Raw genomic sequence first — 23,743 nt, forward strand, 5'->3', positions numbered from 1 at the left:
TTCATCCACAATTTGCAAACAAGTGACTAGTGAAATTAATATACTAGAATAGCCTGAATATACAGTATGTACCCTGGGAAATGTTTTTTCAACCTAAAATATCAATTGTAATCAGCTGTAATCTACAAAAAAATATTTTGATGCAAAAGCATTTATCACATACGATTATTCTAAAATCTGAAAAATTGTGAAATTCCAACATGTCTCAATATGTGCAGTATTTGAAATAATGATAACTGTTACATTAATCCAAAACAATTCACAGCAACCACAGTTTTAGAATCTTGGTTATGAATGTGAGTCACCTCTCTGTTTGCCTCACACAACTAATCAGTAAGTGTTGAGAAACTACTGCCGTTGCCCTATTTAAAGAGAAGAAGGGAATGCGGTGTAGTTTTTAATTGCTGGCCAAAATGATGAGTTTGAAAGTAAAGAATTTGCTTTTTCCGGTGCTGGTTGCTTTCATGTGCACAACTTTTTCATCTTCATCTCCAGTTCCTCCAGATGTTAAAATTAACCAAGATGCTCAACAGCTTGCTGAGGTCTGTTTTCTGTTTAAATCTAAAATCTTTATCTTTTAAAAATGTAATATTATTTTTTTTTTAGGCTCTGTTTTTTCAGTGTTTTATAGACGCAGAAAATACTGTTGATTATGCCACTATATAAAATTACTTCAAACATAAAGAAATTCTCTCCCAGGAAATTCTGAGAGAAATCCATTTATCATTACTTTTCTTAAAACATCTTAAAATATAGCAAGTGTAAGTAATTAAAATAAAAATGACAATAGAAACATTAGTAAGTCTTTGATCTGTACTGATACATTTCATTATTTGCAGAGTTACTTAAAACAATACTATAACATGTCTTCCGTAAAAACCAGAAGCAAAAATGGTAACTCAGTCTCAGAGAAAGTGAAAGAGATGCAGAGGTTCTTTGGACTAAATGTTACAGGAACACTAGATTCAGAAACATTAGCCATGATGAAGAAGCCAAGGTGTGGGATTCCAGATGTTGCAAAATACAGCACATTCGCATCAAAACCCAAATGGCCAACTAATAAAATAACATACAGGTACGTATTTTCTTTAACGTTGTGCACCAAAATATGAAGAAGTATTCTGCTAAATATACAATTTTATAAAAACTTCAGATCATAAAGTGATCAAACTTTCCAAAGATAATACTTATAATTTTTTTTTTCAAAAATTAAAGAGTATGTAATTCTTTTCATATTTGTGTAAGTAATAATTTATTTGTGTAAGTGCCAGGTTCTTATTAGACATTAGAATCATAATGATAATTTTATCAGTATACATTGTGCTCTTTCTCTTAATGACATTGAACTCAATTCATATTGTTTCTTAAGCAGCTAGGAAAGAGCAACATCAAACCATGATTGCAGCTCTGTAGAGCATAGAATTGCATTAAGTTACGCACCACTCTCAGCTAGTACAGTATATGAAAGGTTGACATTTTATTAAACGCTAGTTCCAAATGTGACAATCTGTGAAGCAGTTCAAATATCTTAAGATGAAGCACTGTTGTTATGGTAAAAATAGTTATTCACTCCATTCTAACCATAATAACGTTTGCTCATGGTTAATTAGCCGGAAGGATGCCACCCTTCCATTTAAGTTTGAAGTGCACATTACACTTTTAATGTTATTTATTAAGCTGTCATTGTTCTTGAAAAATTATTGTGGCATGGTGAAAAACTATAAGGTGTATTGCTACTGTGTACAGAGGGGGCAGTGACATAATTCTTCTAGAATATACAGTATTGCAGTTAATCAAGGTTTCTCTAGGAAATGAATCTCCAAATGTATAGACACATCATAAAGTCCTATGTCTTCAGTTTCTCTTATTACTTTTGCCAGTAGAAGATTCACCCAGGTTTTTAGGTCAGTAAAGTGATAGCACACTGTCGGGCTCAAAGCATTCCTTTATTGTCTTCTTCTTTTATGAACAGGATAGTAAACTACACACCTGACATGAGTCCCGTAGATGTGGATAATTCCATAGCGATGGCCTTCAAAGTATGGAGCGATGTCTCACCTCTGACTTTTATAAAAATAAACAGTGGTACTGCAGACATCATGATTTCATTTGCTTCAAAAGGTAATGTGTTCATGGTCATCAAGTGGAGACAAGGTGCAAAATACCAGTGGTGTTAATCATACATTTAAAAGTAATTTATGATGTTATAATTCAAGGGATAACATTGTGGCAGCAAAAAGACAATTCTACACAGGCTGGACAGGTGTCTGTCAGCTCTTCCAGATAGAATGGGCTAGATGCTTAAGTTGCAGCAGACCATCCTGCTGGAAAGGAGAACACAATCTTTGACAACCCTCAAGAGGATTTGAAAAAGAGGAGTGGGGACTTTAGTAGGAAACTATTAAATAGGCTGGTCTTGGTCTCAGTATTGTGAGTGTGAGGGTAGGTAGCAGATGGTGGTGGTGATTTCTCATCCCATGAAATTGACAGTTCTTGCATTTCTGGGGAACAAAACATAAGGATTGCCATCCTGTTCAAACTTCTTTTGTCCTTTTGGAAACATTTCCCATGGCCCCTAAAAACTGAAAAGGGAAGTAATCTTCTTCATTAGAGATTTAAAGTATTTTCTGAGAGACTTAGAGTACAGTGTTTCTGTTTACCAGTAATTAGGCTGAATCGCCATTCAGTGTGAACCTCAGTCCTTCCATCTCTGTGCTCACTGCAATATACTCACATATAAATTGAGGAAAAGACCATTGTTAGTGGGTTTCACTTAGTGTCACCCTCAAAATCACATGCTTCTGCCTTCCATGACTAGTGCCATAGTGCTAGTCAGTGGAGGGTGGTGTTGTAGCAGATTGGTTCATGGCACACACTTTGCATTAATCCACATGATGATATAGCCATTTTAATGTTGCAACCACAGTTTTCTTAATTACGTAAATGTCCAAAAAATGTCATCTGTTCTGCGTGATGCTGGTGAAGAGTAACAAAGCGGTGAGTCTTTTGTTTGCAGTTTGCACATCCGTATATTATGTGATTCATCTACATAAGATATGCATATCCTAAGTGATAGCATTCTCCATAGTTCCATAGTACCAGAGGAAGATTTCATTGTTCATCCAACACTGGAGCACTGACATGACCACTTGATTACCACAGGGTTTTTTGTAAACTATGTAGTATGTACTATACTACATCCATCCATTATCCAACCCGCTGAACCCGAACACAGGGTCACGGGGGTCTGCTGGAGCCAATCCCAGCCAACACAGGGCACAAGGCAGGAAACAATCCTGGGCAGGGTGCCAACCCACCGCAGGTACTATACTACAATGAAATCACATTTTTGAAATGTTGTGGCATATTTTGCTAAGTGTTCTGAGTTTGTGCTTAGTATAGAGTAATCAGTCATCATACCTGTCCACTCCTGCTACTTCAAATAATTTCATGAATGTAGAATAATATTCAATTAGCTGCCTGTTAGCATTAAAACGTAGGACTTACACAGCTTGCTTATTGTATATTATGCTGCATGACAAAGGATAAAATGCATCACTTTTTTATAGTTAACAATCTTTATAAGTTTCGTACTCTGGATTTTGGTGTGAGTCACACTGGCCTGAACAGGACTCCCGTATGTCAAGTACACAATGTAAGCAAAGAAAAATGAAATACAAATAACTCAGCCTCTACTGCATGCTAAACACAATTCTTGTTTTTCATTGTAACAGTGTGATATGTCCTTTCGACTGCCACACTTTGCAGTTCTGTGTCACAGAGTCCTTTGACTTTTCAAACTTCTCAACATTCTGACTCCCATTTAAGTTCTGACACTCTTAAAATCCTCTCTTACAAAATCTGCCTACCTTCCACTGAGCACCAACAATGGTTACCACACAAACATCTGAAATCGCATCCTCACACTCATCTGTCCCTAGAAAAGCAGGTGAAACCAGTTAAATGAACATGGTGTGAGGCTGGTAACATCACTACACTGTCTTTTATTGCTGCCTTGGCTGAAATTTACCACGTTGGTAAAAGGCTTCTTGTTCATGGCTCCAATGTTAATATCCTCTCCACAGTATGTCAAATTGAGTGATGCTGCAAGACAAGCTAAAGACACGTTCTGTTAACCTGCATCTCTCTAAACTTGTCACAAGCGCACATTGACTTTTGATGGTTATTATGTTGTTTTTACTTATGGTACGTTGGAACACTATATGCTCTCAACATTTTCTAGTTAATTGTTTAGATTTCTAGATTATTTAGTAGTATGACAAAATACAAGGCAGTAATTGGGTGCATAATTTGAACCCAGCATGCTTCAAGGAGCAGTAGTAACCACAGTGCTACATCGCTGCTGCCCATTAAGATTTGTAAAGAAACTTTGATATTGAACATATATTCGGTCTCTGAAAGGATATCCACTGACAAATTATAACTCACCAAAAACTAAAAAAAATAAAAGTGTTGCATTATGAAATACACAGCCTGGAAATGAGCAGTAAAAGCAACACAAAAAAAAATCAGAAGGTCAAATGTGATAATAAACGAAGCTGCTCTGACAAGGATATATACATATATACTCTGCCAACTGACAGTAAAAGATGTCACTCTAAAGTGTTATTATCTATGCCTGATAAGAGGATAATAACATCAAAGTATTGAGGGATCAAGTCTAATAACTACCTTTATTAAAAGCCAGTCAATCAAAGAGTCCAATTAAAAAACAATTACAAAATGAGCAGGACTATTTTACATTGTGATGGAACTTCAGTGCGCTCAAGTCAACCTGTCTCAAACAGAGATCCGTTCTCTTCAAGTGCAGTTTCCAAAATGAAAGCTGACTTCTGGTCATACCTCTTCTTAAATAGGGGACGGACTGGAAGGGCCGGGGCTTCTGGCAACAAGGCGGAAGTGAGGCCACTGTTCACCTGAATAGTCTCCCTCCATGCTAAGGGATGAGGCAAAGGCAGTTATCAATCGTGATGCTTTCTCATCCTTCCCTTTTACTCATAGCTACCCAGAGCCAGTGGACCACACCTGGGGATTGTGCATTTGACATCTGTTTCTGAAGAAGGTTATCCTTATTCATGGCACTATAAAAAGCAACAACAAAAACATATCACCAGCACTTAAGAGGGTACATTACGATCAGTGGCAGGTGCTCAGAGGAGCATACAATACAGATGTACTGAAAACACAACTTATTTTTATTGTTTGTCAGAACATGGTGACTTTCACCCTTTTGATGGCCCATCTGGAACTCTTGCTCATGCCTTCAGTCCAGGAAGTGGTCTTGGTGGAGATGCACATTTTGATAACGATGAAACTTGGACAACATCCTCCAGAAGTAAGGTTGCATTACTTTTTTGTTTTGTATGTCTTTATGTGTTTAGCTAGTGAAATATTAGAAAGAAATATTAGAGAGAAAGGAGTCTTTTCCCCCAATATAAATGCTTATTCTAAAATGTTATTGATTAGATCCTGCCAGGTTTTAAATAAGCTTTGAACAGATCCTCAAAGTGAGAGTTAGATTTTTTCCAATTTCAAATAGTATATAACATCAGTTACCCACTGACTTAAAAGAGGTGGGTTAGGATTTTTCCAGTTGAGCAAGATAAGTCTATGTGCTACCGGTATTAGTGAAGTAAAGGCAATTACAGTTTGTTTGTCCTTCTCTACTTTAAGCCCATCTGGGAGTACACCAAACACAGCTATTAGTGGATTAGGAGGGATTGTGACACCAAGGCTGTCTGATAGGTATTTAAAACTTTTGGTCCAGAATGATGTTAATTTGGTACACACCCAGAACACGTGGCCTAGTGAAGCTGGGGCTTGATTGCAACATTCGCAGGTTGGATCTTGCCCTGGAAACATTTTGGACAATTGTAAACGAGATAGATGTACTTGATAAAAGATCTTAAGTTGAATAATTGAATGCTTTGCACATATGGAGCTAGAGTGAATTCTGTGCGTGGTTGCCTTCTACTCCATCTCTAAATTGTTGAGTGAGAGATCCTTTTCCCACTGTGCTCTGGGATCTTTAAAAGGAAGGGACTTTAAAATGTTTTTATATACTGTATTATAGAAATGCTGTCTGAGTCCCTAAGACTGATCAATATCTCTTCTGGAACAGACATAGGTGGGAAGTGAGGAAAACTGGGCAGATTTCGTTTAGCAAAGTTTCTAGTTTAGAGATATTGGAAAAATTGTGTTGATGGGAAATTAAATTTGGAGTGTAATTGTTCATAGGATACAAAGACATTATTTACAGTAATCCCTCCTCCATCGCGGGGGTTGCGTTCCAGAGCCACCCGCGAAATAAGAAAATCCGCGAAGTAGAAACCATATGTTTATATGGTTATTTTTATATTGTCATGCTTGGGTCACAGATTTGCACAGAAACACAGGAGGTTGTAGAGAGACAGGAACGTTATTCAAACACTGCAAACAAACATTTGTCTCTTTTTCAAAAGTTTAAACTGTGCTCCATGACAAGACAGAGATGACAGTTCTGTCTCACAATTAAAAGAATGCAAACATATCTTCCTCTTCAAAGGAAACAGAGAGGAGAGCAAACAAATCAATAGGGCTGTTTGGCTTTTTAGTATGTGAAGCACCGCAGCACAAAGCTGTTGAAGGCAGCAGCTCACACCCCCTCCGTCAGGAGCAGGAAGAGAGAGAGAGAGAGAGAGAGAGAGAGAGAGAGAGACAGAGAAAAACAAAGTCAAAAATCAATACGTGCCCTTTGAGCTTTTAAGTATGCGAAGCACCGTGCTCCATATCGTTTCACTAAGCAGCTGCACAGAAGGTAGCAACGTGAAGATAATCTTTCAGCATTTTTAGACGAGCGTCCGTATCGTCTAGGTGTGCGAACAGCCCCCCTGCTCACACCCCCTACGTCAGGATCAGAGAAAGGCAGCGCAAGAGAGAAAGAGAAAAGTAAGTTGGGTAGCTTCTCAGCCATCTGCCAATAGCGTCCCTTGTATGAAATCAACTGGGCAAACCAACTGAGGAAGCATGTACCAGAAATTAAAAGACCCATTGTCCTCAGAAATCCGCGAACCAGCAAAAAATCTGCGATATATATTTAAATATTCTTACATATAAAATCCGCGATAGAGTGAAGCCGCGAAAGGCAAAGCGCGATATAGCAAGGGATCACTGTATATACAAATCTCTAAATGATTTAATCCCATACATTTTCCAAACATTAAAAACTGTGTATGTTCGAGAGGGTGTAAAAAGGATGGTTATCATGTAGAGGTGCCACAGATAAAATATTCTCTAACTTAAAGTGCTTCATACATTGGTTCCATATTCTGAGTGAATGAAGGACAATTGGGTTATTAGTATTTTGACGATACCTTGTATTTACTGGGGTACAAAGCAATGAATATAAACAAGTGCTGCAGGATTTCATTTCTATTGCAGTCCAAGCTATCTATTTGTTTCAATGTCCGGGTTTTTATAGCTTATATATTTGGCTGTCCGGTACTAAAATTGAAAATTAGGTAGAGCCCTGCCATCTTCTGCCTTTTGTAGGGTTGCTTTTTGAATGCGTGGATTTTTGGAATTCCAAATAAATGAGGATATGATTGAATCTAATCCATCTTGACTCATATCGCTGTACAAATACAATCGAAGGAAGTCCCACAGAGAGAAGTAAGCCATCATTAAGTATTATTACTTTGTGCAGCTAGTAGCACTGAGGACTCCGTTCAGAGTTGCATATTATTTCTATAGTGATGGTATACTGGTAATAGGGTCATAATTCAAGAAATATATAAGTAATACTTTGGAAGCTGGCTGTACATTGGCTGTACAGAGTCTGTTGCTTATCTGTGTCGATGATGAAAGTAAAAGATACCAAGGCAACATGCCAACATTGTTTGAATAGATAGCGCGTTGCCACACCCACCACACAATGAACCTTCAGGATTGGGACCCGAGAGCATCAAGTAACACCTCAACACCACATATAGAGTCTTCTACTCTTCTTAAAGATGTTGAACAAACATATACAGGTAAACTATTGCTGGCCAACGTAACATCTTAAAGAAAACACAAAATCTGCCTCTGTCTCACCCAAACTGAAGCAGCAAGTGGCAGACTTGACTGTTGACAATATAAACACTAACAGGCTCTAAAACTAGCCTTAAAAACTCTTAAGTGATAACTTTCTTTTAGAGCCCTCAATTGCTTGCTACAAAAAAACAGTGTAAAAGATTGTAAAAAACAATCAACAATGTATCTATGACAAACACCAATTGTCAATTATATTTTTTAATGACCTGTTATTTGAAAAGTGTTAAAGGTATTCTTCCATCAAAATTAATTTAGGGTTTAACTAAGCTTGGGTGTTGGTAAAATCATATTAAAAGGAATAGAGGAATGGCAGAAGCCTAAGAGAAAAAGGGTGAGCAAGAATTTAAATGCAAAAGAGACAAAAAAATTAAAACCAAATGAGCTTAATGCAGGGTTTTGGTTGGGATGAACTACTGGCTAGCAGACAGTGATGATTTGGACCAACTAGGTAGAAATATTGATTCAAGTCATGGAGATGAGGCAACTTTTAGATTTGGAAGAAATGCTCAAAGACCTGGCAAGTGTATTTTTAGTATATTAGAAAGCATTAGAAAAATAGTGATGAGAATACGCCACCTAGACCAACAAGCACTTTCATTCCATTTACTTAGATTGTCCAAAATAACATCAAATCGAGATTTGAAGGTCCTTGAATTCCTACACTCCATCTCTACTTGGTAATTTATTTCATGTGTCTTTGGATAGTTGTGCAAATTTCTATGGTACATTGTGTTCTTGGTTCTTCATTTTTATAGTATGGAGGTAACAAATAAAACACTAGTGATAATAATAATAATAATAATAATAATAACAATAATAATAATAATGCATTTTATTTATATGCACAGGTATACATTTGATATATTTATTCCTGTAAATTATTGGCCCCATGTTTATAATAGGTTCATATTATTTTTTGCAATATTGCTTCTCTTTTTGGATTAATTTCTAGTAAATTAAGTGTTCTCTTCTTCAGAGTTCAATTTGTACCTTGTGGCTGCTCATGAACTTGGCCATTCTTTGGGATTGGACCACTCCAGTAATCCAATAGCTCTGATGTATCCCACTTACAAATATGTAAATACCAATGGATACCAGCTTCCCAAAGATGATGTTGAAGGAATACAGTCTATATATGGTATGTGTGCCCATTTGTTGACTAAATGATTGCAAGCAGATTACAAATCAGTAATCGTCAATGAGAAATTTGAGCAGAACTGAGCTCGGTTGTTGGAGTAAGTAGGCTCAAAAAGTGCCTGAATGATTGAATACATTATAAAGGCTACAATAAGTCTGGTTCTTTCAGCAAATTATTAAGCATAATCACTAGAATAAAGTTAAAACAATAATATTTCCAAAGTTGACCAGTGTACACAGCAGTAGTATTCCATAATCACAATCACCTTTACTTGTCTGGTTTCCTTTTCATTTAAGTTGGGAAGCCATTTCTTTAGATTTTATATATACAAAACAGCAGTCTACTTTGTTTTTTTTAAACTACATAAATATAGTTTTTAGTGTATTTTATGTTTAGTGTAGGGTTTTAAGAAAAAAAGGCATTTTGCAGAAGTGGTTCACATGAAACTTCAATAAAATCAAAATCATGAAAGCCTGATTTTGTTTCGTTTGTACACTTTATTAGATAGATGTCACAAATGATTTCTTTGGGACGTTAGTGTTCATAATTTATTTATTTTGCCCTGTTATTAATTTGTAATGTTATTGTTATTTTTTATCATTATGTGACAACAGATTTTTTCATGGCTGCTGAATAGTTGCTAGCAATGACGTATGTTATGAATCACATGATCATACATCAATGTGACATGTGACAGCACCATGCTATGAGATGCTATTTAGGATCGCAAGACTCATTTTGTAATGTGCATATTTGTAGATAAAAACCAAGAAAAATCAAATAGGCAGCAAGCAATTTAAACTTAGTTTGTAATCTGGTATTATTAGTAATGATTAGATCACTTTTTCATATTTTTGGATGTCATTTTGGCTTAGACACTCTCTATTATTGTATTTCTGCCCTTTGCATTCATGTTTTCTGGCTTCACTTTTCTGTGGTCTCTTAGTGTGATTTATTCATGCTTCTGCTTTTTTGGTGATTTTTGATGTGCCATTTTTTCACCTAACCATCATAGTGCACCTGTCTAATACCAGATAGGACCTTTAAACCTGAATTCTTTAAGACCCGGATACAACAAGGTACAGAAAATATTACTTACAGTAGGGATTCTGGTCCATGCTAACTCAATAACATCATTAAGTTCAAGCAGACTTTTAGGCTACATATTTATGTTTCAGCTCTTCTGTTCCATTTCATTCTAAAGGTGATCTATAACAGGGGTGCTCAATCACGGTCCTGGAGGGCCACAGTGGCTGCAGATTTTTGCCCCAACCCAGTTGGTTAATAAGAAGCACTTATTGCTCAAGTAACACTTCTGTTTCACTTTAGTTGTCTCGCTTGTTAAGATTTTCAACCCTTATTGCTTATTTTAGTCTTAAACAGCTGTATTCTTGGTTTTTAATGGCTCCTTATTAGCATTAACATGCAAATGACAAAACAGACCAGCATTTCTCCATTTAGGTTGTTACCATTTATATCTGTGTGTATTTATCATGCACTATTGGGTTTAATTAAATACTTGGAAGGAAATTGAAGAGAGAAACATGAAGGACTGAGAATTACTCATCCATTTTAGCCTTCAAATCATTTGGATGATATCCTTAGAAAGGGGAAGAAAATATAGGATATGAGAATGACCTGACATAGCAGAGTTAAAGCACTAACAAGCCATGAAATTAAATTATTGGCAAGAATTGCTTTCTAATTAAGCAACCAGGTTAGAACAAAAACCTGCAGCTACTGCAGCCCTCCAGGACTGTGATTCAGGACCCCTGATCTATAAAATAGAGATCTGGAGACTCAAGAGGACACTGGAGTAAACTGAAGTCATTGTCATGTTGATGAAATCAACACAAAATAATGCATATAATGTTTATGAAATGCCACATTTGAAAAACTGTAAACTGTGGAATTAAAAGAGCCTAATTTATACCAAGAAAACATTCCCCATGCCACTACAATACCACCTCCAGCTTGCATCACTGACGCAAGGCAGAATTTACTTTGAGTCCTGATGAAAGCACCTGCATGTTGCTGTAGACTATGAGAGGTCAGATGGGGTAAAAGATTTCCAATCTTCGATTGTTGAGATTTGATGAACATATGTCAGCGATAGTATTAGCTGACAGGAGTGGAGCTCAGCATGGCCTTCTTCTGCTGTGGTCTATCCGCAAGTTCTCCTTACCACTGTTATAAAGACGTTTAATGTTGTGACATTTCCATTAGTTTGACTGGCCTCTGCCTAAATAAAGTGTTTTGCATACAGAAATCCCATTCACTGGATGTTATTTTTTACTGCGTAATTCTCACCGGAGAAGAGAGGAGTACAGAGGACCAACACCACATCCTACACCAATAATCCTACCATAGTCCAACTCACTTAAATCACATGTCTTGTATTTTGTAATATTTGGTGAAACAACAACTAAACCTCTTGGCCATGTCTGCATGTTGTAGATGTTGCAAACAAATGGTTCTTCAGAGGAACAGGCTACTTGAATCAATAAGCGGGTGTACCAAATAAAGTGATCATTGGGTACACATTTTAGTTAATAGGCAGTAATGGACATAGTGATAATCTGGATCTTTCCAAGTGCCTCTTTGCACTCATTTAAAGGAAAAATACAAACTGCTATTTAAAGTGTTTCCATGTTTGTATCCACAGGGAAGCCCCCAGCAAAACAACTCACAGCTACAGACCAGGAAGAAACAAGTGTGCCAACTCAACCCCAGACTACCAAAACACAAGCCACTACACTTTTTCACTGTAACCCGAACTTGTCTCTAGATGCTGCTGCCTATTTGAACAATGATGTGTTGTTCTTTAAAGATGGGTAAATCTTCATTTATTCACTTTAAATAATGCTTATTATGAGCCACCAGTTGTCATTGATTCTACAAACATTGGACTGTGCATTTATTTGTACACTCAGTAATCCAAAACAAATTTTATTTGATTATTACACCAGAAAATTGTTACTTTTACTTAAGTAAAAATTAAATAGTAGCTATAATAACTCATGAAGAAAATATCAAACAAAATGTAAGAACGCCTTTGTAGTATGTGATTTTTCTTGTGGGGTTTGTATTATTATGTACAACACTTGGGAAGATGGCCAATAATATTAAATGACAATATTAATAATTAGTATGAACTTCACATCTTTAAGGCTATAATGAGTATACTGTACAACCTATTAGGGGGGGAAATGCAAAATCTCAATTCTATGTGGTATTTTGAGCAAAAGTATAAATTATTTCAAACATATTAATGTTTTACTGATATAAACCTGATGCAATGTACAATTCTGAAGAAATGGTGTGCACCACAACAGCCAGAAGTTAAGTTTTAAAGTTGAAAAATGTTTTATTCTCAAATGTCTAAATGTGTTAATGAAATTTAACAAGACAAAATTACTTTTTTTAATTTAAAGAAGTTAAATAACCAAAACCATTCTTGTTAATGGAAAGAACATACAAAAATATTACAAACCAGTCTTTAACCATTTCAGGCAGGTCTTTCGAAAACACAAAAATGGCAGCCTTACTGTGGCGTCCATCCAAACCAAGTGGACAAGTTTGCCGACAAACATTGATGCTGCTCTTAACTGGTCTGGAAGAAAAAGTATTGTTATAATTAAAGGTGAGGCCAAAATACTTAACTTAGATATTTAAAATTAATTTATATAATGTGGGTAAGTGGCGAGGTTACCACTCATTTCTCATATCTCCAGTATTTTGGGTTCAAATTCCATTCCTGCTTGTGGTCTATGTGGAGTCTGAATGTTCCCCCATGTCTGAATGGGTTTAACCCCAACATCCTCAAGATATACAGTATGATACTTTACTTGGGTTGTGTGTGTAAGTAGTGGGCTGTGTGATGGGCTGGTGGCAAGTCCAGGACTGGCTTCTGGCATTTGCCCAGAGTTCCTGGTATGGTATTTAGTCTCACATGACCCTAAATTACATTAACTAACTAGTTAGAAAATATTGTATATGTTATATAATGTGCCATTTTAATAAAATGCCAACCTACATTTTTGATTCTGTCATGATGGGACTGCATTCTATAAACTAAAGATGGGTGGTAGGGAGTAGGGCACACATTATGTATATGTATATGTATATACATTTGTGCTGCCTACCATCTCCTATCCTCAGATGCCACTTTGGTATCAGCAGCTTCTCTGTTTAAAGTGGCCAGCATTCCTTTCCTAAATGACAATGAATAGTAAAACTAGGCAAAGTTTGCATAATCTGTAAGATCCACCTATATGTACCATCCAATGTCACTGCACCCATGTTGGCTGCTGTAATTGCGGTATTAATGTTTGTGTGTTCCTTGAGATACATTTTATTAGGAAATACTGTATAATGGTGCCTATTAGCTCCAATCCTGAGACCAGGTGTTGTAACGTACTCTACTTTCTATTTTAGATATTTTTTAGATACAGTGCTTTCTAGCAATACATTATTTTCACTTTAGAGGCATGCTAAATGAAGTATCATATTTATAAACTGTGGCCTGTAGAGGGCATTTTAGAACCTCTAACACTAGACACAACTACACAACACACAAGTCCCAGGTTCAAATGACTAACTTTACTGAAAAATACCTTTTCACGGGCTCTTTAGACAAACAGTTTTCCTCCTTTTTTACAATTTCTTTTGTTTTTTACTCTTCTGTCTTCTCCATCCATCCCAAATGAGTTTTGCCTAAATCCACTCCTGACTCTGACTTATGTGGGGAAGGTGAAGGTTTCTTTTTAAACCTGATCCAGGGAGTACTTCCAGCACTGTGACCAGAAAGCTCCCACTGAAAGGGAGCCATGCCCCCACCAGCTTCCTCTAATGGCACCCAAGGAACCCAACAGGGCTGCCCATTAGAACTATAACTCGCATGCATCCCTGCGGATGTCCAAATGGGAGCAAAACCAGAGGGATGCTGCTACCCAGTGCCTTGGAAGAGTATATGGCTACCTCCCTCTTTCCTTCTGCTGTAATGGCCTCCTACCCCAGAATAATATCAACAACGAGCCCAGACAGGATGCCCATCCATCCACATCCACTTCAATATAGCAATGTATTCACTAACTTAAGACAAAAATAAACTGGAAGGTTATGTATCTCAGGTAGATAATTTTTTAACAATACCTGGAGTACAAATGGGAGCATCATCATTTAGAAAAATGGAACTTTATTTGTCCCCAAGACAAAAACATGGCTTTTTACAGAAGCTCAATAAATAAATCCATCCATCCATTTTCCAACCCGCTGAATCCAAACACAGGGTCACGGGGGTCAGCTGGAACCAATCCCAGCCAACACAGGGCACAAGGCAGGAACCAATCCTGGGCAGGGTGCCAACCCACCGCAGTCAATAAATAAATACACACAAGAATTACTGAAAAGAAAGTGGTGCAGTATTATGCATAGCTGCCTTACAACTCCATGAACTTCGGTTAAATTCCTTGTCTCCCCACGGTCTGTGGGAAGTTTGTACATTTCCTGATGTTCATGTGCATTTTCTCTGGGTATTTCGGCTTCTTTTCAAATCCTGAAATCACATATGATTAGCTACCTCCATTGATCTACTGTAAATCTTAGATAATCACAATAGTCTCAGTCTAGCCCTCCTTGATCACTGGACACAAGTCAGGAACCACCCCTGGATGGTGAAGCTCTTTTAGTTTGAATATCCCAATGGCAGGTGTGTGGGTGCATCCAAATGTGCCCTGCAGTGGCTTGCCTTAACATTCAGGATTGGCTCCTACCAATATACAAAGACTGGAAAATTGAAAAAATAACCAAAAAAGGCAATTTTACACTAAATTGTGTTTTATTTCATTTTTATACAGTTACCAAAACTGCAAAATTGTATACAGTATTGATGGACTGAATAGCCTTCTTGTTTGTCGTACTTGTTATATAAAGTATTTTTCAATGAGCACCTTTTGTTTATTATAAGCAACTAAACTTCTCATCTGAAAACTTAAAACACCGTGCAACACAACCTTCAGTTTGGACTATGCTGCTGATTGTCCGTTTCTTGGACAAGCTGTTACAGGCTAGGGCTCCATACAACCGCAACATAAAAAGAATTACACATGCCATTATTTCTTTAGCTCAGTAGGTGGCAGTATGTAGCAACAGAAAAAAATGTAGGCCTATCCACTGGAGGAAACACAAGTGTGCAGACTGCTTTCTTACTTACAGTGATCTGGGTTCACATGACAATAAAAGACTTCTTGATGTTTAACTTTTTTGAGATGTTTCAGTAAGTAAAAGTGTACAGTGTAGCTGTACAAAACTCACGCTTATTAACTGGGATTATAACCATTTTGTAGAATTTCTATGGTTAAGGTAGTTACAATATGTGTTTTTATTTTAGTAAAAGTCTTGAATAAAACTCATGATTAGAAGGTAATAATAGTCATTAAGCAAGTAAGAAACATAAATAAATGGATGGATTTTATGAAGCAGGTCTTATTGATAACAATTATTTTTTGCTAATGATATAGGCCAAGACATCTGGATAATTGACAATTTAGGAAGAGTCTTTAAAGATCCTAGGCTGAAGGTTTCGTCACTTGGATTTCCAAACAACTCACCCAAAATTGATGCTGCTGTTAATATTGAACACATGAAAAAAATACTGTTTTTCACTGGAGACAGCTATTACAGGTAAAACGGCACTTAAAATGTGTATTTTTTTGTTTTATTTTTCTTAATTCCAGATAGGTCCATAGAATGGCAAAAAAGCTTGTATGCCTTGTGCAAAATCACAGGAACACTGAGAGAACATTAAAATGCAAGCTTATCTAAATATTAGAGATTGTCGTAATTGTAAAGTCATGAGTGCAGTGAAATTCTAACATCCATCCATTATCCAACCCGCTATATCCTAACTACAGGGTCACGGGGGTCTGCTGGAGCCAATCCTAGCCAGCACAGGGCACAAAGCAAGAAACAAACCCCAGGCAGGGCGCCAGCCACACGCACACCAAGCGACAATTTAGAATCACCAATGCACCTAACCTGCATGTCTTTAGGAGGAAACCCACGCAGACATGGGGAGAACATGCAAACTCCACACAGGGAGGACCCAGGAAGCGAACCCAGGTCTTCTAACTGCGAGGCAGCAGCGCTACCACTGCACCACCGTGCCACCCTGAAAGTCTAACATGTATGTATAAATTATATGAGGCATGTCTCCACTCTCTGATAGATTGGACAGAAACGTGCCAGTATGTTTGCTCAAAGTGTCATTTACTATAATCTCAGTGACCACTTGAAGCAAGAATGATGACCATCAAGGTTATATATGATACCTTAGATGGTTGATCCTTGAACCACAGAGCTTGGAAACTGGTGGCAGGATTTTCTGTTTGAGAAGGATTCCACAAATCTGATTTCTCCACCCTCTCTTTCTCTCAACATCTTTTTTCCACCTTAAAATGAAGTGTATTTACTTCCACATCCCATAGACACGCATGCTTAAAAACTCAACATTTGTTGACTGGGGGTGGGTGTGCATGTTATCCTGACTTGTGTTGGACTCCTGTCTGGTTCAGTGCTGGTTTCTACTCTGCATCCTCTGCTTCTGAGAGAGCCTCTGGTTTCCCATGATTCTGAATAGGCTGACACTGGTTAGAAGATATGTGGATAGACAAAAAAAGTATCTGCTAGATTTTACTTTGCAGGGGAATGAAAATCTGTACTATATGAAAATAGCAATAATAAAATGTACTCAACAAGGATCAATCAGGTTATTCCATACAATATGGTAATCTTTCTTTATCTCAGCTCTTTTTTCAAGTTTTTAGAACAATCTTCAGTGCTTCACCTTTGCTTCCTGCTTTATACTTCCTATTAGGGAAAAAAAGTTGAATGATTATTAAGTAATCACAGGATGAAAAGAAGACAATAAGTTGCATATCTGATGCAATTTTTAAGTATTATTGTATTGTACTGCTATTCAAATAATAAATATGAGTTTTAAAAGAAGTAAGGTTACAAAAAAAATATATGAAGTACATAAAAAGTTCAAATTCAAAATAATGCTTTGGGAGATCATTCTAGGACTTATGAAAGGTAAGTTATAAGAACCTTTGGTATTTTGCATAGTTACTGCAAAATAGGTATATCTACAATATAACCAAAATCTCCTCCAAGCAATCTGATTGGTCAGTTTGGCTTTGGTGACATGATCGAAAGAGGAAGTAAGAGTGTGGGACACATGAGGAGAAGTAAAGGCGTTGGAAGCTTGCAGGGAGTCACCTTCAAAGACGGGAGTATAAAAGCTAACAGGAGGCAATTAAAGCACCTTGAAATGTTATCACAGTTGGATTTATAATATACTGTACATATATACAGTAGCTTATAAAATGCTATATATATAAACATACACACAAACACACACAGTATATACAATTAAATTGTTTTCATAAATGAATTCTGCAAGTTCACTTAATTGGATTTCCCAGAGCTGACTATTTCAATAAATATTTGTAATACATTTTTTTATGCCCTAGCCTCAATGCAAGGACAAAACAAATGAAATTTGGTAACAAGATTTCGGTGGATTTCCCTGGAATTGGATCCAAAGTGGACTCTGCCTTCCAATTGGATGGTAAGAATGGTTTATCTTTTTACTATGCAAAGCTAAAACATGAATCATTTGATAAGTGAATGTGATTATTACCTCTAAATATGATGAACCCAAATAATGACCCAACTAGTGAAATCACAGAAATGTTTGTGAACTTGCCCGAACTTTGTGAAATGTATTGACGTCAATGGAAAAGGAGGAACTGAACTAATTTTTGAGGGGATTATAATAGTGCAATGGTCTTTTAAGTGTCCCTGGGGGCTGGGGAAAAGTCTGCCAACAATTCTGGACTGATTATTGGGACCAAATATGCCATCTGAGCTGTGAGGCAGCAGTGCTAACCACTGCACCACCGTGCCTCAAACAAACGACAAAGACAAAACAAATACCACAAATAAAATACAGCAAACAGACACAAACTAGCAGTAAGTAAAGAAAATATATATCATTGTGCTGACAGCGCCAATCTTGGGGCACATTTTAGCTGTGCCCTGAAGCCTGGCTGTGGGACTGGCTCATTCCATTGTTTGAAGTCACGGCCCACTCACAGCAGGAAAGTCTTTTTTTTATAGGACATGAATAATCAGCCATGAAGCACTAACGCGAAGAGATCAGTGTAATATATCCATTGGCAACTCTAGTAATACTGCAGGTTTTTTGTATATTTTTTTAAATGCATGCAGAATTGAAACCTGGTAGTGTTTCTTATTCTTTGAGGCTTCTGGTCACATTTTTACCTTTTTAAGTTCAACCAAGACCCACATATGGCAATCAAAGAGACCAGGGCATTGAAACGACTGCGAGTGGAAAGAACAAGTGTGGTTACAGATGGAGAAAAATATCGCACAGCACTGTTTGGTAGATGGCTGTTAGTTGCTGAAACAGCATTTCTTTTTCCTTATGTGCCTGCGACAAACTGATGGCCAAGGTGGCAACAATCTTACACTGCACATGCATGAAAGTTCTGAGCATAGCTGCTACAGCTTTGTGTTGTCATGTTGGCCTCACAAAGCATCATGGGGAGCTTGGAAAATTATATCAACAAATGCTTGCCTAAGATGGGTGTACAGTTAATTTCCAGAAAAATATTCTGTGAACAAGGTCATCAGAGAACACAGCATGTATACAGCAAAAAACGCTTTGCCAAAATTCACCAATCAACACAAGTAATCAATGGATTCCTTGGTCTTCAAACCCTGGCGGTGACGTCTTTAAAACATTTAACAACTAAGGAACAGACAGAAAGTCTTTGAGCCGACCTTTATACCTTTAATCTCATAACATCATGGGCCGTGACCTCTGGTCGTCATACATAGCAACGTGGCTAGCAACTGTATAAAAACCAAACTCAAAATGGTTTCACTGTAAGATGTTAAAATATCTTAAACATCATTCAATAATACTGTTTACAATTAAATGTTATCAAAATAAGATTTCATTCTCCTCCAGTGCTGTACTGTTTCCTTAAGCGCGTCAATATTTCTGATGAAGTTTGCTATGCTGTTACCAGGCAAGGAGACAGAGAATCAAATTTGAAAACAGAGAATTTAAAGAGAGTTTCTATGCTGACTACACTGTGTAGCAGCAGTTTTAAATGGAAAGGGAATGACTGTGACTGCTTTCATGCAGCTTGCATTTTTCAGAAATATGATTTACGTCTCGTACCCCCGTTCCACAATGCTTCAGTACCAACACTTTGAAACAACAAACAGAGAAAGCAAAAAAAAAGGCATTGCTTACACCAGTGGTTCTCAAACCCCTAGGGGGGCGTGAAGTAACAAAAAGGGGGGGCGCGAAGATATGGAAAATAAGAAAACAAGAATCGAAAATATGAAAAATACATCTATTGAAACCAAAGCAAATTAACTTAAACTACATTCTGATACTAAAAATAAATATAGAGTTAGATAAATGTTGATAAAAGTTAAGTAGGTATAATAAAATATCCATCCATCCATTTTCCAACCCGCTGAATCCAAACACAGGGTCACGGGGGTCTGCTGGAGCCAATCCCAGCCAAAACAGGGCACAAGGCAGGAACCAACCCACCGCAGGACACACACAAACACTAGGGCCAATTTAGAATCACCAATCCACCATGTCTTTGGACTGTGGGAGGAAACCCACACAGACACAGGGAGAACATGCAAATTCCCTGCAGGGAGGACCCGGGAAGCGAACCCAGGTCCCCAGGTCTCCCAACTGCGAGGCAGCAGCGCTGCCCACTGCGTCACCATGCCGCCCATAATAAAACATGCATCTATGATATATCATTAATTAAAAAAGAACAAATTGGTATTAGTGGGCTTTCATAAAAACATTAGGGGGGCGCGATTAAAACTGTTATGAAAATTCGGGTCTCAAATACTTAAAGGTTGCGAAATGCTGGCTTACACCACATCCAGTCAGACAGCTCTGTTTGTCATAACAAGAGCAGGAACCTGCCTGCCTGCTGCTGAATTCTTAAGTCAGATCAGTCCGGTCCAAGCTCCTTTATCTTCTTTTTTTCTTCAAGTGAACAATTTATGAAGAAGTGTTTCATTAAAGAAATAAATTAAATTCTTTGATTTTTTAAAGTTTTAAGTTGCCATCTCCCTAACGTCACACTCGCTCATCTGTAGTTACATTAAAGGCTGGTGTGAACTATGAACAATTGACGTGAATATGAAATAGTGCAGTGACGATTGTCCAATCACATTAGATTAAAAAAAACTAAAACAACACTAATTTGTTGGTGAAAAATGTGGGAGTGTCCAGGGCAGAGAGAAAAATCTGAAAGCAACCAATTAAAGGGCAGCCTCAGGTCACCTGCTTGACAAAACATCAAGGACTTACATACTCTCTCATTTGGATGCCACCCTTCACTCAGGAAATATAGGCATTCACACTGAAATGAAACTATTAGTCAGATCTAATTTTCAATGAATGTTCATATGCGCTGACACCAGGCACATTGTGCAAATAAACAATTTTATTTCATGATTATTTTGCATTATCTAATTAAGTAGAATTTTTAAAATATTTGGAGGGGGGAACGGTGCCCCAGCACTCTACATTACAAACCACCACTGGTAGTAGAGTATTTACCAATCCATCCATTATCCAGCCCGCTATATCCTAACTACTCGGTCACGGGGGTCTGCTGGAGCCAATCCCAGCCAACACAGGGCGCAAGGCAGGAAACAAACCCTGGGCAGGGCACCAGCCCACTGATAGAGTATTTAGTTAGCTCTTAATTTTTTATTATCTTTCCAATTGTTCTCATTATTCTTGCTCTATTCATTTTTTTTCATACTTTGGATTTAGCAATTTAATTTTTTTGCATTTTTACCATTCTTGATTGTTTAATTAAACAGGTTCAATTTTGCAATGTCTTTGGCCATGGTGTTCCTTTTTTATTTCTTGACAGTAGCTTATTAAACTTGCACTGGCACTGCTGTCACTCCTATCACTTTGTAAACAATACTTCTGTAAATAATAGGCCAACTTTGGCAGTTTTCCTTCCCTGCACCAACCCTGGACATGGTGTCAGTCCACTGCAGGTGACATTCATTCATACTGGGTGAACTTAGAACAGCCAAACAGTCTCCTAACAGGTAAACACAGAATCCATCTGAGTGACAGAAAGATGTAAGCTCTATCTGGGGTTGATCCATGCATGTTCTTAGTTCATGCCTTAGGTGCCTGGAACAGTGACAGCTTCTCTAGTTTTTTCCTCATATAGTGCATATTGTGATGGATTAAGTGTTGAAAAAACACAATGGCACAGTTTTTTTTCTATCGATAACATCTATTTGCTCTTTCACATCTTTTGTTGAAATATCACAGGGAATTAAAGGTTCTCCCACTTAAGAATGAAATAGCCAAACAATATGCTCTTTCCATTATATGCTATGTGCCATTATTGATAAATAACGATGAAAATGTCACTCACTGCACAAGTGCCCCTGTAGAATGAGCTTTCTCTTCTGCATTATTTTATTTTCATTCTGAACTTTGACTTATCAAATGAAAACCTTTCTGATCTAATCTTTTATTATATATTTTTTTTCAGATTCCTACTATTTTACTAGTGGACCATTACTGTTTCAATATGATATAAATAAGAAAAGAGTTATCAGCACACAGCAAATCTCTGCACTGCTTGGATGTCAAACTTAAAGTCAGAGTTTTGGAGGATCTACTGTTTAAAAATTAGAAAAGCACTTCATGCTAAAATTAAGAAGATAGTACCCTAGATGACAAGCATTAAGGAAAGAAATTTGAAATTAAATGTAAATTGAAATGAACTTTATTATTTTTTGATGAAATTGTGTTTCAAACCGTTGTTTTACCTCTAATACTGTATGTCAAGCGATTCTAGAATGTCTAGCAAATGGTTCTTTAAAATTGTTTTATACTTTGAAATTAAACCTAAATAATTTTATCCCATTTGTTTAGCTTTAGTTTCTGTTTACCTTTTTTAAACACAACACATATTTCTATTCCTAATTCAGGTTCACACATTAACTCCTTACCCATCCTTACTTCTAACCATTATGCCATTTCACCATTTACCACCATTTCTAAATTGAGTTACCTGCCCTTATTTTTAATTTCCTCTAATACTTTTTTTAATATTCAGATTGATTGCAGTGGCTTTACTATTTTGCTTAATCTTTTTCTGTTCCTGTTGTCTGTGGTCTGTTCTGTAGAGGTAAAGTTGTTCTCACACTTAGTTTTCTCCTACTGTTAGAATTATTCTTTCTGCCAGATCTAAAGCATCCTTATTGCCTTTTTAATTTTCTTTTTGTCAAAGCCCTTTGTGTCTACCAGCCTGGTTACTCTCCACTCTTTCATACCAAATTCCTCTATTTCTCTTTTTTTTGTTACCAACATATTTAGTATTTATTATTCGGCACTTACATCTATTCCAATGAAATGCTTTGAACACTTGGTGAAAAACATTTTAATGACAGAGACAAAGTCTTTTCAAGACAACAATCAATTTGCTTATTGTGCAAACAGAAGTGTGGAAGATGCTCTGCTTGTTATCTTACATCAAATCTACACCTTTCTTGATCAGCCTGGTTCATATGTCAGAGCACTATTTTTGGATTTTTCTTCAGCGTTCAATACTATACAGCCTCATATACTGATTGGGAAATTAAACAGTATGAATGTAAACCCATTTATCACACTATGGATTCAGAACTTTCTTTTAAATCGTTTACAGACAGTTAAAGTTCAGGACACTTTTTCAAAAGCTCTTCATTCAAACACAGGTAGTCCACAGGGGTGTATCTTATCACCATTACTGTTTACTCTGTACACAAGTGACCTGAGACAGAACAATGACCACTGCTCCATTATTAAGTATGCTGATGACACCATGATCATAGGATGCATATCTGGGGAGGATGAAAGCCACTATCTAAATCAAGTGGTAAACTGGTGCAATAAAAACTCTCACACTGAATGTAAAAAAGACCAAAGAAATGATATTTGATTTTAAGAGACAGAAATCTGTATGTTCACCTATTGTAGTTCTGGGAGAGGAGGTAGAAATAGTGAATGAATATAAATACTTAGGAACTTACCTAGATAACAATCTTAACTGGAATACAAATACAAAAAAATTATTTTCTAAATGCAACCAGCGCTTATTTCTCCTCCATAAACTCAAACTATTTAAAGTAGACAAGGACCTCATGTTGTCCTTCTATCGTAGTATGATCCAGTCCGTGATCACTTTCAGTTTCATTGCCTGGTTTAATAGTCTGACAAACCAAAACTCAAAAAAGCTCCAGCAGATTACGAAGTATGCAGCTAAAGTTATTGGGGCTGATGTAGATGATTTGACTAGTGTGTGTCAGAGGGAAATGCTAAAGAAACTGGAAATCATCTCAACTGATGACAGA

The 23,743-nt window shown here is 37.0% G+C and overlaps 1 protein-coding gene across 1 annotated transcript; it reads left to right on the top strand.

Moving 5' to 3' along the window:
• The first annotated feature begins 382 nt into the window (after window positions 1-382).
• Window positions 383-22,269, top strand: LOC114650507 (matrilysin-like). The gene is made up of 10 exons (XM_028800171.2): window positions 383-542; window positions 840-1,075; window positions 1,973-2,121; window positions 5,231-5,356; window positions 9,071-9,232; window positions 11,898-12,066; window positions 12,745-12,875; window positions 15,754-15,916; window positions 17,767-17,864; window positions 21,898-22,269. Exons 1-10 carry the CDS (start codon window positions 414-416, stop codon window positions 22,002-22,004), a joined length of 1,470 nt encoding a protein of 489 aa, XP_028656004.1. The 5' UTR covers window positions 383-413; the 3' UTR covers window positions 22,005-22,269.
• The last annotated feature ends 1,474 nt before the right edge of the window (window positions 22,270-23,743 follow it).

Source organism: Erpetoichthys calabaricus, chromosome 4 (genome assembly GCF_900747795.2).
Source record: "Erpetoichthys calabaricus chromosome 4, fErpCal1.3, whole genome shotgun sequence".
Lineage (NCBI taxonomy): Eukaryota > Metazoa > Chordata > Cladistia > Polypteriformes > Polypteridae > Erpetoichthys > Erpetoichthys calabaricus.